The sequence below is a fragment of the Sinocyclocheilus rhinocerous genome, unplaced genomic scaffold, assembly GCF_001515625.1.
Source record: "Sinocyclocheilus rhinocerous isolate Xijiao unplaced genomic scaffold, SAMN03320098_v1.1 scaffold585, whole genome shotgun sequence".
In the NCBI taxonomy this organism is placed as follows: Eukaryota; Metazoa; Chordata; class Actinopteri; order Cypriniformes; family Cyprinidae; genus Sinocyclocheilus; species Sinocyclocheilus rhinocerous.
Genome location: NW_015630024.1, coordinates 2,231,154 through 2,247,634, shown reverse-complemented (window position 1 = coordinate 2,247,634; position 16,481 = coordinate 2,231,154). Strand labels below are relative to the sequence as shown.

The 16,481-nt window shown below is 37.9% G+C and overlaps 1 protein-coding gene across 1 annotated transcript in view; it reads left to right on the top strand.

Annotated features, from left to right (window-relative positions):
• The window catches only part of LOC107739737 (matrix metalloproteinase-17-like), an 88,394-nt gene that overhangs the window by 51,594 nt on the left and 20,319 nt on the right, over positions 1–16,481 (top strand). Inside the window, exon 4 of the mRNA XM_016551938.1 lies at positions 6,868–7,154. Within this exon, the coding sequence (XP_016407424.1) occupies positions 6,868–7,154 (287 nt within the window). The remainder of the gene's footprint in view (positions 1–6,867; positions 7,155–16,481) is intronic.

The following is a 16,481-nucleotide window of genomic DNA, read 5'->3' as shown; positions in this document are numbered from 1 at the left end:
ATGTTGTGGAGATGCTGTGTGTTTTGTTGTGAAAGCGAAACTACTTTGTTTGGCCTTCCAAAAGAGGACGATATGCGCTTCGTCATGCCTGGAGCTGATCCGTGCTGGTCGCTGAGGAAATACATCAGCTTCGCACTGTGGATCGCCGGATCGGCTTTCACCGTGGATACAGCGGAGTCCAGCCCGGGGTCGTTACATGTGGGTGCCGCAAGCCCGCCGGCCACTCCTTCATCGAATCCGCCGGCTGCGCCGTTCTCAAGCCCGCTGGACCTCACTCTAGCCATGCTTGAGGTATTCGGCCAATCACAACGCACTGGATAGCTGGCCAATCGTCGCGTTTCAGAAAGGCAGGGCATAGAGGAGCAACAATAATGTACATTATGTGGAAAATAATGTGTTCTTTGAACCTTAAACCGCATAAACACATTGCATTACACCAAATACACAACATAATGTTCTTTTTAGCAACGTCATATGACCCTTTTAAGGGAAGCAATTGTTTCCATTGCAGAAAATATCTAAACATACTCAAATATTAATTTACTTACAAAAAAATGTGGAAGTTAATAATAGAATTCTCTTGTCCCATAGCAAAATGTTTTTTGTTCTTGTTTTTTCCTTGCATGAACATACTTAGAATATATTTTGCTTAATATTTATACTTTAAAATTTGCTAATGTAAATTGAATTAAGATTATATTCTGAAAACAAGTCAAAATATTATTTAAAGTGCCCCTATTATGGGTTATGAAACGTTCATATTTTGGTTTTGGGAGTCCCCAACAACAGGTTGATAAGCATGCAAGGTCAAAAAACACATTCATTTTCTAATATGCATTTATTTTTACCTTATTTGCTCAACGACTCCCAAACGATTCACTCAACGATTCATTTTTCCAAACCCCTCCTTTGCGTGATGCTAATCGGCGGTTATTGGTCCGATTGGTCGATTTCATTTTCATTTCATCATACCTGTAATGCATGATAAAGCAGCTTTTGTGAGTGCAGTGCTGCTTTGTGTATAGCTGTTACTGGGGAAACAGCTATTTTAACCACTCCAAAAGCGGTACCTAAAGGCAAAGAATGAATCTGCATTTTCATTCAGACCAACACGAAAATCAACTGATGGTTTTACGTAGCAAACACACAGAGCCATAAATGTGAACCGGTATATCCCACGAGAGAAGCCCCGCCACACATAGTCTGTGGGAAACACTGTTGCTGTAGCAGTCTTCAGTAAAATGATGGGGACACAACAAGGTTGGGGCTATACTGCTGTGGTATTGCTGTAAAAATTAACTTTAACCATTGATTCTTCACAGCCTAGTCCTTTGGCAGTAAAAAAAACGATTTACCCTCACAGTACTGAGCAGCACAGTGTCACGAATTCGGTCCATGGACTTCCGTTTATTCACCACCAGAGGTCACCCTTTCCATTACATTGACTCTCGCACAACACAAACTGTTGCATAGCACCCCGGACTACATATCCCATCATTCATTGCACGGTTTGCACACTGCACTGATTGCACTCATTGCACACAGCTGTTGCTTATCACCTCACTCACTATATAACACCCACTCAAACCACCATTCTCTGCTGAGTATTGTTTAGCCCGTACCCCATTCCGAGTCTCTGTGTTTTCCTTGTTTTGCCTTGCCTTGCCTGTTTTCGCGGTTTTTGATCTTTGCCTGTTTTCCTGGATTTTTCCCTCTCGTCTCGCCCCTGTGATTCTGTCTGCCGATCGGTGACCTACGCTAGCCCTGGGACTATTCTTGTGTTTTGCCCGCCATATACCTGTTTGCCATTGTTTGACCCTGCCTGTTTACCACGTCTCTTTAATAAAGCTTGCAGATGGATCCACACGTCTCACGTCTCGTCAGCCCCGTTACACACAGCGTCTTCCTGACATGATGCTATCCACAGGAATCCGCTACGTGTTTGAGGGAGGGGGGTTCAAGTTTTCCCAGGTCTGCGCGCGCAACAAGAGGGCGGGCAATATGCTAATGTTTCATGTTGACGAACATGAAGAATCAGAAAAATCGACTCTTTCTTTTGAGAGACAATAACTTTATACACGGTATGTGTGTGTGTGTGTGTGTGTATGTGTGTGTATATATATATATATATTACACTTTTTATCTGAATTAATGAGGACGTTTAAATGTTTTTCTGGAACACAAAACTATTAAGGTACTATTAGCACTAAACTATTGCTCACCCCCATCTTGTCTAGTAACGAAAAAGGGAATTTTTAATTCATTTTCATGCCTTTTCTCCATAAAGCAATAGTTCATAATGACTGAATCATTAAGCTGAACTTGAGAATCAAATCAATTCATGAATCACTCTTTTGAGCAGGCTCAATCAGAATCAGTCAGACTGAATGATTCATTCATGATTCAGACTAAATTGTTCATGAAGTGGAGTTCCGCTCACTGACTCCATTCACAGGGGTTCTTGAGTTACCAGTTCAGTAAAGTGAAAGTTTGTCAGTGAATAATGACTCATTTTTTTCTATTCCTCTCAGAAAGCTTTAGAAGACTTGGAATACAGTGTACAAGTCATGTGGTCCACTTTTGTGAAGTTTTTTTAGTCATTATAAATTTGGATATTGAGATTCTTTAAAATACCTAATTTTTACTCCAAAGAAGAAAGTCATACGAATTTTGAGTGACACGAGGATGAGTAAAAGCTGACAGAATTTTTTATTTCTGGGTGAACTATCCCCTTAAGGTTTTGAATTTTTTTTTTTAAAGTTTCTTTGGACAAAGTATTACTGTTTTTCTATTTTTCAGACAGTTTACTAGTCTAGACATTTGGATGGCCTCTCAGTGGACACTGATGAATAAATGATTGATCGGCCTGTAAGAACGCAGGTTCAGAGGTCCAGCTGTCTACATATGTATTCAGAACGCATTGACCATCAGTCACAAACCGAGTCGGCCTCTCATCATGACTCCATCATTCCACATTAGATCCTCACCATTCTCTAGGGCCACCGCCTGCTCGTTAACACTCATTAATTACCCAAATAGATTAGGAGTGATTGCTTTGAAGACAATATGTTTTTTCCCTCAGACTCCCGTTGTGTGTCTCTGGGGTTGATTTCCCAGGCTGATTAGTAGGGAGCAGAGTGAAATGGCTTTATGATAAGCATCTCTTTCCTCACCACCCTCCATTACTCCCATCACATTTCTGTCGATCAAACCCCTTGACGCTCCTAATCCATTCTGTGCCGGCTGAAAATGGGAACATTTCTCACAATAGCTCAATACGCTCCAGGCAATACCCAATGAGAGTGTGAAGGAGCTGTTGTGTGATTTCGGTATCATGGGCATCTATGTGTGCGCTTGAGCATCTAGCCCAGATGCCTCCACACAATGAGGGCGGAGGTTGTAAATCATTATGCTGTAGTTTAGCCAGATAATCCCACCCATGTCCAAAGGACTCAAATGACGATAATCCATCAGGGTTGGATTTCTTTTCATCCCTCATGGCGTGTGCCTGTTTGATTGGAGAGAGTAACTAAAAACCATAGCACTGAATAGGCTGAGGGGATATTTAAAGGGATAGTGCACCAGAAAGTCGAAATAATGTTATCATTTATTTACCCATTCAGAAACCTGTATGACTGACTGACTTGTGTGAAAAACAAAAGGGAGTATTTTAAGAGCACGTGACTGCACCGGCACCTCCATCTGTCCTGCAGTGAGCACTGTTCAGCTTCCACACTCCGCACAGTGAGCGGCCATGTAAAGTTGCTAATACTTACATATTTCAGATGATAAGCCATATTTGAGGTCGATGAATGATAGGCGAGCGTTTAGATGTCCTGCCCGATGTACTTTATTACCACATCGACCAGCCATTAACGATCTGGTTGGAAAATGAGCCTATTTTCAAAAATAGTGGAGTGTTCCTTTAAGGACTGCGTGACTTCACCTGTGAATTTTTTTTTTCTTTTCTGCGATTAAGCGACTAATAAAATTTTGGTCGACCAAGCCTTTTCTGGTTGACTAACGATTAGTCGACTATTAGGGGGCAGCCCTATTTTTAAGACAATTTTATGCTTAATTTTCACTTTTTTCTACTACTTTGTAGATTGTAAGTTAAATAATATATTTTTAATACTTTATTGTCTTTTAAACTTTTGTCATTTGACAGCTTTTGTTATTTTGATAAGTGCATTTTGATAAACTGATACATATATATAATTTGAAAAATCTTTTCTTGTTTTGTGAGAAAAAAAAAAAGATTTATTGATATTTATTGATATTTTTGAACTCAGCATCATCAAATTAGGTAGGCCTTTTTTTTGCAAATCATCAGAAATATTTTTTAAGATGCAGGGCTGTGTAATAAATGGAGACCGAAACTTTCAAGCTTCAAAACGGATGAAAAAGCATCATAAAAGTGGTTCAATATGATTTGAACACTATATTCCAAGTCTTCTGATCTCGTACGATAGCTTTGTGTGAGAAACCGATCAAATGCAAGTCACTACTCACTCATAATCTTGTCTTCCAGTGTGCAGTTAACCATTGTGAATCATTCAGTCAGTGAGTTGAATTCAAGAACCATATCGGTTGATTCATGGATCAGTTGGTTCATTGAAAAAAATTGACTCAAAGGAATGATTAATTTATGAATTGGACATTGCAATTTTTAAAAAAAATCTCTGATGAGTTGGATATAAAGATCTTCAGTGAATAACAAACAAAATTTCTGTCTGTTTCATAATTTTACAGAGACTAATTCTAGGAATAATTTCTTTAAAACACCCGCCCGACTGTGTGTCACTCTCAGCGCCTAGTTGTGAGTGTGGAGGATTGATTTGATGTGCGATTAACACCATACAGTAAATGTTCTGTCTGGACCACTGATCTGCAGGGGTCAGACCCGCTGTGAGAATTACCACGGAATAGAGGAAATGAGTTCTTTTGAACTTGTTCCCCCTGATTTCTATTTGTCATTTTCTCTCTTTTCATCCCTTTCCCCTCTTGTCTGTCTAATCAGTCTTGTATCACATGGAGACAAAGAAGGGGGATTGTGACTGAAAATTTAACTTCAACATTTGGCCATTTACATGCTGCTGGGATGGCCAATCTTCCCAGAGGCACTTTGCCTGGCTTTCAGGTTAGCTTTCGCTGCTAGTGCCTGTATAACCAAACGACATGAAGAAAAAAACTGCCTTGATTATTCTCCAATTTATGCCAGCCATCTATTGAAACCCTGCCAAGGGCACATTATGGCGAAAATGGATGGAAAATTGAACTAGAAATTCATACCGCCTTCCATAGCTCCTTACATTTTCATGTGACCTCATATTAGGGTCTTCATACTGTTGCTAGGACAGACTGAACTTATTGCATGTAAACCTGTTCTAACAGGAAATTTCAAGGAAACAGAATGGATTGCATAAGAAAAACAAAAAATTGCACTAATGAACTAATTGGGAAAAAATTGCAGGAACCCCAGAAAAGTCTACTATCCTAAATTTATTTACCTATAAAAAACAAATAAAAAAAAGACATGCATATATTTCTCCCCACAAAATTATAAATCATATGTATTTTCTTTCTTACTGTTAACTTAAAAATAATAAGAAAATAATGTATTTGAAAAAATGATATTATTACTTACAAAATTATATTTATATATATATATAAATATTAAATATGCATGTGCATGTCTCTCTCTCTCTCTCTCTATGTAAACTATTATATAATTGTTCTAATTATTTATAGTAATTATAAAATTACCCCCATACACACATATATATATATATATAATGCAAATAAATGCAAAATAATTTTTAATAAAAATAACATAATTTATATTCAATACAATTATATTACATTTTATTATATACTTGTTCTTTTCATGTCTTTTCTTTAATGTATCTTTTTCCACAAATTATTTTTTCACCAAATTTTTTATTTTAATTTTTTTTGCATTTAAAATACATATTTTTTGGCACATTTCCTTTGCAACACTTGACCTAGACTATGATTATCTTAGGCTAGGCTACACCATGAACCTGAGCACCTATTTGTACCTTTCAAACTTTAGATTTGTATTCTTTGCTGCGTGAGAAATGCTTAGGATGTTTACTGCATGTCTGGCACAAGTCAAGCAGAAGAGCAATGGGGTGAGATTAATTAATGTACAAACCGTGTAGCACATCACAGAGAGAATGTTAGCACACAAAGAGGTCACTTAGCTCATTGTAAATGCAGCTGGGGGCAGTGCTGACCTTGGCATGGCGCTACTGTGCATCTCCAACCTTTCCTTTTGAACCAACCCACTGTAAACTCAGCCTTTATCACATGTACTGCAATAGAACTTGACTAAATCTGCATGCTGACCTTGAGCAACCCGTTCGAATACGCTACCAGCACCCAAAGTGCCCTAATAACTCCATTGGGAGAGTCAATGTTCTGCAAATGGAATGGAATGCCTGAACCCAGTGCTTGTGCAGAAAGGATAAGTGTATTTTGTGCAGAGGGCACACTTTTTAGTGGGCACTTACAGAGCCGGCACTCTGAAATTAATTTCTCATCGATCTTTCTCTAAGAGGGCTCAAATTGCCCTTGGAGGAAGTGATTACCATGATTGTGGGGTGTATAGTGGACCTCCAAATCACCCTTACTTGTTTCCGAATTACCTTGAGTAAAAGAGAAAAGAGAGGAAGAAGATGTTTTGTAACTCCTAAATGCATTGCCATGGAACTAACTCTGAGTTAGAAAGAGCTGCGAGACGGTTTTTTCAGAACCATTTTAGACAACCCGCTGCTTACAAAGGGATTCTTGTCTATTTCAAGCCACTGTTTCAAACATTAACTCATGTTTCTGCTTTCACAGGGTAAGGACGTTTCCAAAGGAGTCAGCTTTGCTGGGCCGGGACATGGTGCGGGCGCTTATGTACTATGCCCTGAAAGTGTGGAGTGACATCGCTCCTCTCAACTTCCATGAGGTGGCGGGGAATGAGGCAGACATTCAGATTGATTTCACCAAAGCAGATCATAATGACGGATACCCTTTCGACGGACCCGGTGGCACAGTAGCCCACGCATTCTTTCCTGGAGAACGATTCACAGCGGGCGACACGCACTTTGATGATGATGAAGCCTGGACCTTCAGATCGCCAGGTAAGACAGCATAAGGTATATGAATGAGAGGAAATTGTTCACTGTATTCATCCAAGGAGCTCTGTAGCTTTTTTCAATTAATAGTTTTTTTTATTATTCATTTGCCAAAAAGCTGATGAAGTTTTAAAATGTTACAGTACTGTTTTTTTTTTTATGTTTTTGAAAGAAGTCCCGTATGATCACCGAGGCTGCGTTTATTTGATCAAAAAATACTGTACAAACAGTATTATTTGGAATAGGGATGGAACGATTACCGGTTTGACGATAAATCATGATAAAATTCCCCACGGTTAATATTACTGTTTCATATTTTAATTATCATTAAAACCTTATTCGATTACCACAATTTGAACAATTCAGGATAAATAAATACTATCCAGCACAAAGCACAGTTTAAATAGCAGTCTCAAGTGCGCAGAGTAGGTTTGTTTTGTGTGAAAACATGGCAGGAAAGCTGGGAGGTTTTAAAGGAGTGCTAAGGGAATTATACAAATTAATATATGAATTAATTAATTATATGATTGCACCTCTGAATGTTCTGACTGTCTTCAGAAAAGATTCTAATAAAGTAGTGTTCTTAATCGCAATGCTGCTTTGTCCACGGAGATTACGGGAAACAGCTGTAATTCTGCTGTTCCAAAAGCGCCACCTAGTGTCAGAGAGTGGATTTACAGAGAGTTTCATTTACATTCAGCCTGTGTGCAGTTTTTGTCTGGCCAAAATACAGACTGATAAGGTATCTAGAATTATTTATGGAGCAGATAAAATACATATAATCATTTATTAATCAATTATCATTTTGACTTAACACTTTTCTTTAATTAACCCTCTACAGCATAGCGTTGCCCTCAGGTAACGGAAAGTTTTTCTTATGCCCCATGTTCAGTACATGTTTTTTTAAATGATTGCTACCAATTAAAATGTTTGAAAAGTATCAAAGAACAGTCCAATAAGGTGTGAGAGTCACTATTAAGCACCATTTGAAGACAGGACTTCCTTTTCTGACACATGGTCACAGGAGCACATGGTGTGAGAAGAAGGTAAGATTATTTGCTATAGTAATCTTATTTAAAATGACACGAACTGTACATAAAAAATATGTGTGTGTGTGTGTGTGTGTATGAAGGTGTAGAGAAGACTTTTGTCAGGTTTCATGATTTTTTTATTTTATTTTGCATGTTCAGAAATTCAGTTTTTCTTTTCGTTGCCTTAGGGCAACGTTGTGCAATAAGGGGTAAGGAAGCAGGGGCCCACGACTCCCATCCCTAACCAGGATTTCCCATTGACAATACATACGGGGAAAATAATGTGTGACAAAAAAGGGAAGATGCAGGGTTCCTGGGTGCGCAGGAACACCCAAAGTGATGTGCAAAAAGTGTAACGTGCACCTCTGTTTCACAGCAGAGAAGAAGTGCTTTTTGAAGTTTCACACAGAGTAAAATCTCATTACATGATGTACATGATATGACACGACACACTACATCAGGGCTGGGAAACTTCGGTCCTGGAGGGCTACTGTCCTGCAGAGGTAGCTCCAAGCCTAATCAAACACATCAGAACCAGCTAATGAATGTATTTTAAGATCACTAGAAAGCTACAGGCAGATGTGTTTAATTAGGGTTGGAGCTAAACTCTGCAGGACAGTGGCCCTCCAGGACCGAAGTTTCCCAGCCCTGCACTACGACACAAACCTACATCGTTATTAAATGCAACGTGTTTTTCCCTTTTTACTTAATGATTTCTTGACAGATTTGTGATTTTGTATTGCTCTCTGAACGTTGTCTTATATGTGAATGGAGAATTTTCTCCGTGATTCTGCACCATTGTTGCACAACATTGCCCTGAGGCAACAAAAAAATATTTTGGGATGGGGGGTGAGGGGTGGTAAAAAAAATTATCAATAAAATGTTCCCAAATAAACCAAAAAATGATGTGGAATAATTTTTATCATGTACCATCAAAATGTATGCTGTAGAGGGTTAAAGGCTGAAATGTGAGGTTTACCGTTTTATAAAACCTTTCCAAAGTTTTATTTGAACATTTTGTACATGTTATTTGATAAACTGTTGTCAGTCATGTTGTCATTTAAAATCCGGACATCATTGGAAATGTTATTGTTTTAGTGTTTATGCAAACAAAAAGTCATTTCATTTGTTGTTTGTTGATTTTAAATATAAAACTTGGTTAAACAATTTATGTGCCAGTACTTTTAATACCGTGATAAAACTGATTACCGAGATAATTTTGGTCACTATAATCATGATAAGAAATGAAGAGTTCAGCTGCAAAAGCCTCAGAACCTATAACAAAAACCTATTCATTGCCATTGAAGTGAAATTACTGAACCTACACATATGAGCCTGATAAAAATGCTCATTTTAGAAGAAAATTTCAAACGGCACTTAGAGGCTTTTGCATCTGAACTCTTCAAATATTCATACCGTTACCTCTCTAATTGGGAAATATTATTACAATTTAAAATAACTGTGTTCTATTTTAATATATTTTAAAATATAATTTAGTCCTTTATGGCAAAGCCGAATTTTCAGTAGCCATTACTCCTGTATTTAGTGTCACATAATTCATGCTAATATGCTGATTTGGTGCTCTTATTATTTCCTATTATTATCAATGTTGAAAATAGTTGTGCTGCTTAATATTTTTGTGGAAACCATAATACATTTTTTCTGGATTTTTTGATGAACAAAAAGTTCAAATGAACAGCATTTATATGAAATAGAAATGTTTTGTAACAATGTAAAAGGCTTTACTCTCACTTTTGATTAATTGAATGTGTCCTTGCGGAATAAAAGTAATTTAAAAAAATCGTACTGATCCCAAAGCAGCAAAGTTTCAAAGAGTGGAGAACAGGACAAGTCACAAAATGTATTTTTTTCTCTCTCTTTTGCAAATTGAAGGATAAGTATAAAAATAAATATAAAAATGAAAGTTCAAACATATTGTATGGTTTGTGTACCAAAAAGTTACTATATAGCCTATTATATAGCTGTTGACAAATGATTGACAGGCAGAGATTGTTCTTGATTGGCTAAGGGTCTGACTAGCTAAAAAGAGTGCTGTCCACTCCTCTGGCTCTCTTTTTTTTGTCTTGGACTGTCACAGACAGGTGTGATTTCTCAGGCCATCTTTTTCTGTCAGGTAATAGAGACATTTTGTGTGCAGTACTCCAAAACAGGATCAGGCGCCCAAGTGGCAGGGCCTGTCTGAAAGCAACAGATGCTGTTGCCTATCTCATTCTTCTTTCTCTTGAGCCATAACCTGACACAACCATCTCCAGGATGCACCTGTTTGGAAGCCAAAGGTGCACATGTTTGCCCAAGAGGCTGCGCTAACCACAAGGCTGATAATTAGCATGGGTGCAGGTGGGGTTCCTTTTACACCATCCTGCTCAGTCAGTGAACCCTGATGGAATTGGTTCAAACGACCCTTTGCATCCCTACTCTGCTCTCTTGTGGCTATAAGCCATATGCTCATGGACAGCCGAAGAGTCTGCCCCAATTAGGCTCCCCATCAGATGAGCAGCTGTTTGCTCCGTCCTTTGGCAGGTGCGAATGTAATATGAAGGATTGAATGAAGAGGGAGAAAACGAGAGAAAGAGAAATGGGGAGGGAAAGTCCTACTTAAAAATCACAAAGCCTTTCGCCACCCACTTATACTGTCTCGACATACACAGCTGAGTGCCGGACCCCCTCCTCCATCTCTCAGTCCTGCTGAAGACAAGCCCTCCACCTCTCAACTGACCCTTCACCATAACACGGTCATTTCCATGTTTCCGCTTCATTAACTGTCCATCTAATGACCACCTGCACCTCCCATATGGTCATCAGTTATTCTCGTCATCACCAGCCATTATTCATTATGGGCCGTTGTAATAAGCCCAAGATTTCAGCCAAAAATGTATGTTATTTTTGGCTTTCCATCTGCCCTCTAAAACTATCCAGCAAGACTATCCTCTTTTTTTTTGGACTGTTTATATATCAGACCTCAGACCCCATATTTTATGTTGTAGCCTCATGCTAAATTGCCTTAAATTATTTTATTTTATTTTTGTATCAATCACTTCATACCCATAACAACAAGGCAAAAATCTGATCGAAGACCAAATCTGGTTTTTGGTTTGTCTTTATGGGGTATGGAGTGTAAACAATAAAGCATTTTAACATATATTTTAATATATAATATAAAAATAATATATATATTTTATGTATGTATATATTTCAGCTGCCATTACTCCAGTCTTCAGTGTCACATGATCCTTCAGAAATCGTTCTAATATGATGATTTAGTTATTTACTTTTATGTTGAAAACAATTCTTCTGCTTAATATTTTTGTGGAAAGTCTGATACTTTTTTTCAGGATTTATTATAGAAAAATAGAAATAATTTGTTACATTATGTCTTTTTTAAATGTTTAATGTACATTTGCTCGATAAAAAAAGTATTAATTTCTTTAAAAAAACAAAACAAATCGTGCTGAAAGCAAATTTTGAACAGTAGTAAAACCTCGGCCGCACACAAAAAATTAAACCTTTTATAATCATAGGCTTGCAGATAAAGAATGTATAGGCCATTTTTTTTTCAGTAACAAGTATGTCTTTTTTGCGGTTTGACAGCTTGACTAATTCTTTGAGTCAGTTGAGTCATCAGCGTAATTTTGTCCATTCTTAAAGAAAATGTTCTGCCCCTTCAAAGTGACGAAACATGGAGTAATACTAAAATAAAGAGCTGGATGTATTGTTTCAAAGGTGAGGAAGAACATGTTATTAAGCGGTAGGCAGAATGTGGAACAGAGTTTAGTAGTTTAAAGCATGGTGCCGCCAAAGGGTGTAAATAATTAATGTGATCCTGATAGAAACGTACACACAGCCTCCTTCAGCTACGAACGTAACTTCCACACGCGTGTCACGGTGCCTACTGTGTTGGAGCGAGGAACGAGGAGAACGCAGGAGAATTACAAGCAACAGTCTTTATTCATCCAAATAAAGAGATACACGGAACAGGCAGGGAACACACACGTAGCACAAGGGGTAGACGTACAATACCGGATGCCAGACACGGAAAAACACAGGGCTTAAGTACTTAGAAACTAATTGGGACACACCTGAAATCAATTAACATAATTGACATGAGGGAGAAACTAGGTCATGGGGAGAAAAACACAAGACACGGGAACACAGGACTGACAACACGTCTGTAGACGACAGGTAAAAACTTGCACTGTGATTTCAGTTTTATTATTGACTTTTAGTGCTATTTGTTTCAAAAGAAACACCTAATGATGATTTTTTAAATCATTAGGTAACAGAAAGATTTACATTTTCACATTAAAATGAATTGTTTAAGATGCAGATCCTTACATTCGTCAAGAATGTAAATTTTTAATGCTCAGATGATTGAACTCCATAAAAAAAGACAAGCTTTATCATGCAAACGTGTTTCTCTCTCCCTCCAACTCAGTCTGGAGACCTGTAAGCATATTGTTTTTGACATAACAAGAACATTCTCTTTGAGGGAACAGCGGAAAGAAACAGCAAAGTTGTGTGTACAGTATAATTAACTCTTAATGGAGATTAGACAGAATTCAAACTGCTCTGTTTGAGATTGCGGCTATCCTTGTACTTGTTGCACAGCAGTGGAGGCGTCCCGTTTTCCCATGGGTCATGCGAGTGGAATCACAGGAGTGTCTCTGTTGTTATGACCGCAGGCAGATTGCTTTTATTAATTATGCCTTCATTGGCTGCTCACTAATGCAGACTGATTGTTGTGGCCAAAACAAAAGGCTCATTAAGCAGGTGGTTTTTGATAAACTTTTCGCAATTTGGCCCAAGCCTGTGATTCACTATTGTATTTAATGTTTATGTGCGTGTCCACGTTTTTTGTGTGTATGACAAAATGAGGCAGAAGACCCTGGTCCATTATCGTCCATTTTAGCGAGCTGCCAGTCATTAGCGGTGACTATTGTTGATTTCCTTTCTGCAAACACACTGAGAGAGAGAGAGAGCGCTTTTTACCTTCAGAAGAAGGTTATTTTAAGAAATCATCAACTTCCTGCCTATGCTTCACTGACTTTAACGGATTAGTTCAATCAAAAATGAAAATACTTTCGTTGTTTACTCACCCTCATGTCCTTCAAAACTAGTATGAATTTATTTTTCTGTATAAATCAAAAGGAGAAATTTTGATGAATTATATTGGCTATTTTTTTACATGCAGTTGCAATAAATGGGAACTGAAGGTTTACAAAAGCACAATATTATATTATAAAAGTAGTTCATTTAACTCTTCTGCTTTATTTCAAATCGTTTGAATCTCAATGACCACATTATTGAGTCAGACTAACTTCAGAACCAGCTCAGTTTGATTCACGGACAAATCATTCGGACCCGATTCCTTGAAAAGATGTTGAAAAGTTATTTGAACTCAGAAACTGAATTCATTAATGAATCATTCAGACTTCATTGAAAAGATCTGACTCAAAAGAATGATTCAGTCTCAGTGATTCATAATTAAGAGTTGTGACGAATCTAATTGAATAAGTGGTTTCTGGTACAAAGCTGTCATATTGTTTTGGAAGATTTGAAATATTCATGTCTGTGATACATTTATTGTGCTTTTGCGTCTTTTTGAAGCTTGAAAGCCATCACAATTTATTGCAAAAAGAGCAACCAGTACGAAACAAGAAAGAAACTTCTGTGGGTTTAGAAGGATATAAGGGTGAGCAGTTGATGACAGATTTTCCATTTTTGGGTGAACTATTCCATTAAAGCCATTCTGATCTGATAATCCTAAACACATGCATTTGTTTACTGAACAGAAGGTACTTTAATACCATAACCTTCACCCAAACAAGCTTCTGAAATCCAGGGCCAAACTGTTAACACGCACAGGCTAAATTTCAGTCTTAAAATAGTTTACACTCATTTATTTCAGTCATCTGTGACAGACACCTTCAGCTTGTTTCTCTAGGCTGCCATGTACCAGATGTTTCCAGTGCGTAAGGTCTTAATCAGATTGCTTCACATCCATCTGTCATCCTCCTTTGGAACCCGATCTGCACAAAGTTCATCTGGATGAATCGCTAACTTGTGCTAAACAAATCAGCCTCTAGCAATCAGATACAGCAGTTGCTAACCAGACACGGGGTAAAACTCATCAGTCATGAGTCTTTCTCTAAATGTGTGTTGGCTTAAAGGGACAGTGCAGCCAAAAATAAAATGTCTGACATTTATTACTCACCCTCATGTCCTTCTAAACTTGTATGAAAAGTGTTGGTCATTTTTAAAAATGTATTCACCCACAGGCCATCCAAGATGTAGATTTGTTTCTTCATCAGAACAGACTTTGAGAAATTTAGCATTACATCACTTGCTCACCAATGGATCCTCTGCAGTGAATGGGTGCTGTCAGAGTGAGAGTCCAAACAGCTGATAAAAACATTGCAATAATCAACACAGGATCCACACGACTCCAGTCCATCAGTTAACATCTTGTGAAGTTAAAAAGCTATGTGTTTGTAAGAAACAATCATCACAATCAAGGCATTTTAACTTTAAAATACGAGTCCATAAATCATAACAGTGAAAAATCCTTCCCCTGTTGTCCTCTCACATCAAAATCCACCGACATATTAATTTAGAACTGTTTTGGATTGTTTTCGCACGGTGCCTGATTTGTGCATATTTCGCGTTACAAATGAATGGCTGGAGTCGTGTGGATTACTTGTGGGTTATTGTGATGTTTTTTCAGCTGTTTGGACTCTCATTTTGACGGCACCCATTCACTGCAGAGGATCCATTGGTGAGCAAGTGATGTAGTGCTAAATTTCTCCAACTCCGTTTTGATGAAGAAACAAACTCGTCTACATCTTGGATGACCTGAGGGTGATTACATTTTAAGCAAATTTTCATTTTTGGGGGTGAACTATTTCTTTACGCTGCACAGAAAAATGAAAATCATATGGGATTGAAATGACATGAGGGTGAGTATAGACAGAATGTTCATTTTCAGCTGTACTGTTCCTTGAAAAGACACACAATTTGAGATTATGACTGCATTGTGACTTTCCTCATCAAGTGAAAATCCGTCAGGTCCTGGCCTCTTTTGTTTTGTGTAAGCTTTGAAGTGCATTATGCTAACGCAAAAAGCAGGTATCCACATGAGGGAGCCCAGTCTCCGTTAGTGATACACGGCTCCTTTTGAGTCGTAATCTTAATGAGCAAGTCACCGATTTAATCCTCGGTTTTGCTCAGAGGAGCTTGACTAGCTGTGTTTTGCTTTTACAGACCTGCAGCGTAAAGGTAACTGCCACGCATTTTGGCATTTTCACAGTTTGTAGAGCACAAGGTCCTATTCTGTCTGTCTATAGATCTCTTCCTGTCTGTTTGTCTCTCTCTCTATTCCACCAAATCCGATGACACTTTCCTAGCTCCGGCTGCATTTTTTTTGCCATCTCTAGGGGCCATTTAACAGAAAAGTGTGAATGTTTATACAGTATGGCTGGCTGCATCGCGCGGATCTTTCTGTGTACTAAAGCGAGATAATGAAAAAGGTGAGTAATGTTTAATGGCGCAGTCCTCCCTGTCAATCACCAGCTCATTGTGTTGAGAATGACAATGTGGGTGGACATCCTGAACTATTCCCAATTTAATCACCGTGATTTCCAGGACATAATTGCACTGGATGTCTTCATCCTTATGAAACAAGCTGTTTGATGTTCAAAAGGACAGAAATATCACAAAAGAAAACAGTTTTCAGTTTCAGTCCTTTCACTTAGATTGCATGGAGAGCAAATTGCTGAGGTCTTCTCAGATTGTTCTCCTTGCGTGTTTCTTAATAATGCCTCAAACTGTGTTCATATTTGCCAAGTCAGGGATCTCATCAAATTCTTCAGAGACCAAATTATGTGAGATTTGCTAACCACATGGTTTTAATATACAGTATATAATATTAGCCACATGGTAAATAATAAATATATGTGACTCTGGACCACAAAACCAGTCATAAGTAGCATGGGTATATTTGAAGCAATAGCCAAAAACACATTGTATGGATCAAAATTATAGATTTTTCTTTTATGCCAAAAATCATTAGGATATTAAGTAAAGATCATGTTCCATGAAGATATTTTGTAAATTTCTTACCATAAATATATCAACTTAATTTTTGATTAGTAATATGCATTGCTAAGGACTTCATTTGGACAGCTTTAAAGGCGATTTTCTCAATATTTAGATTTTTTAGCTCCCTCAGATTCCAGATTTTCAAATAGTTGTATCTCAGCCAAATATTGTCCTATCCTAACAAACC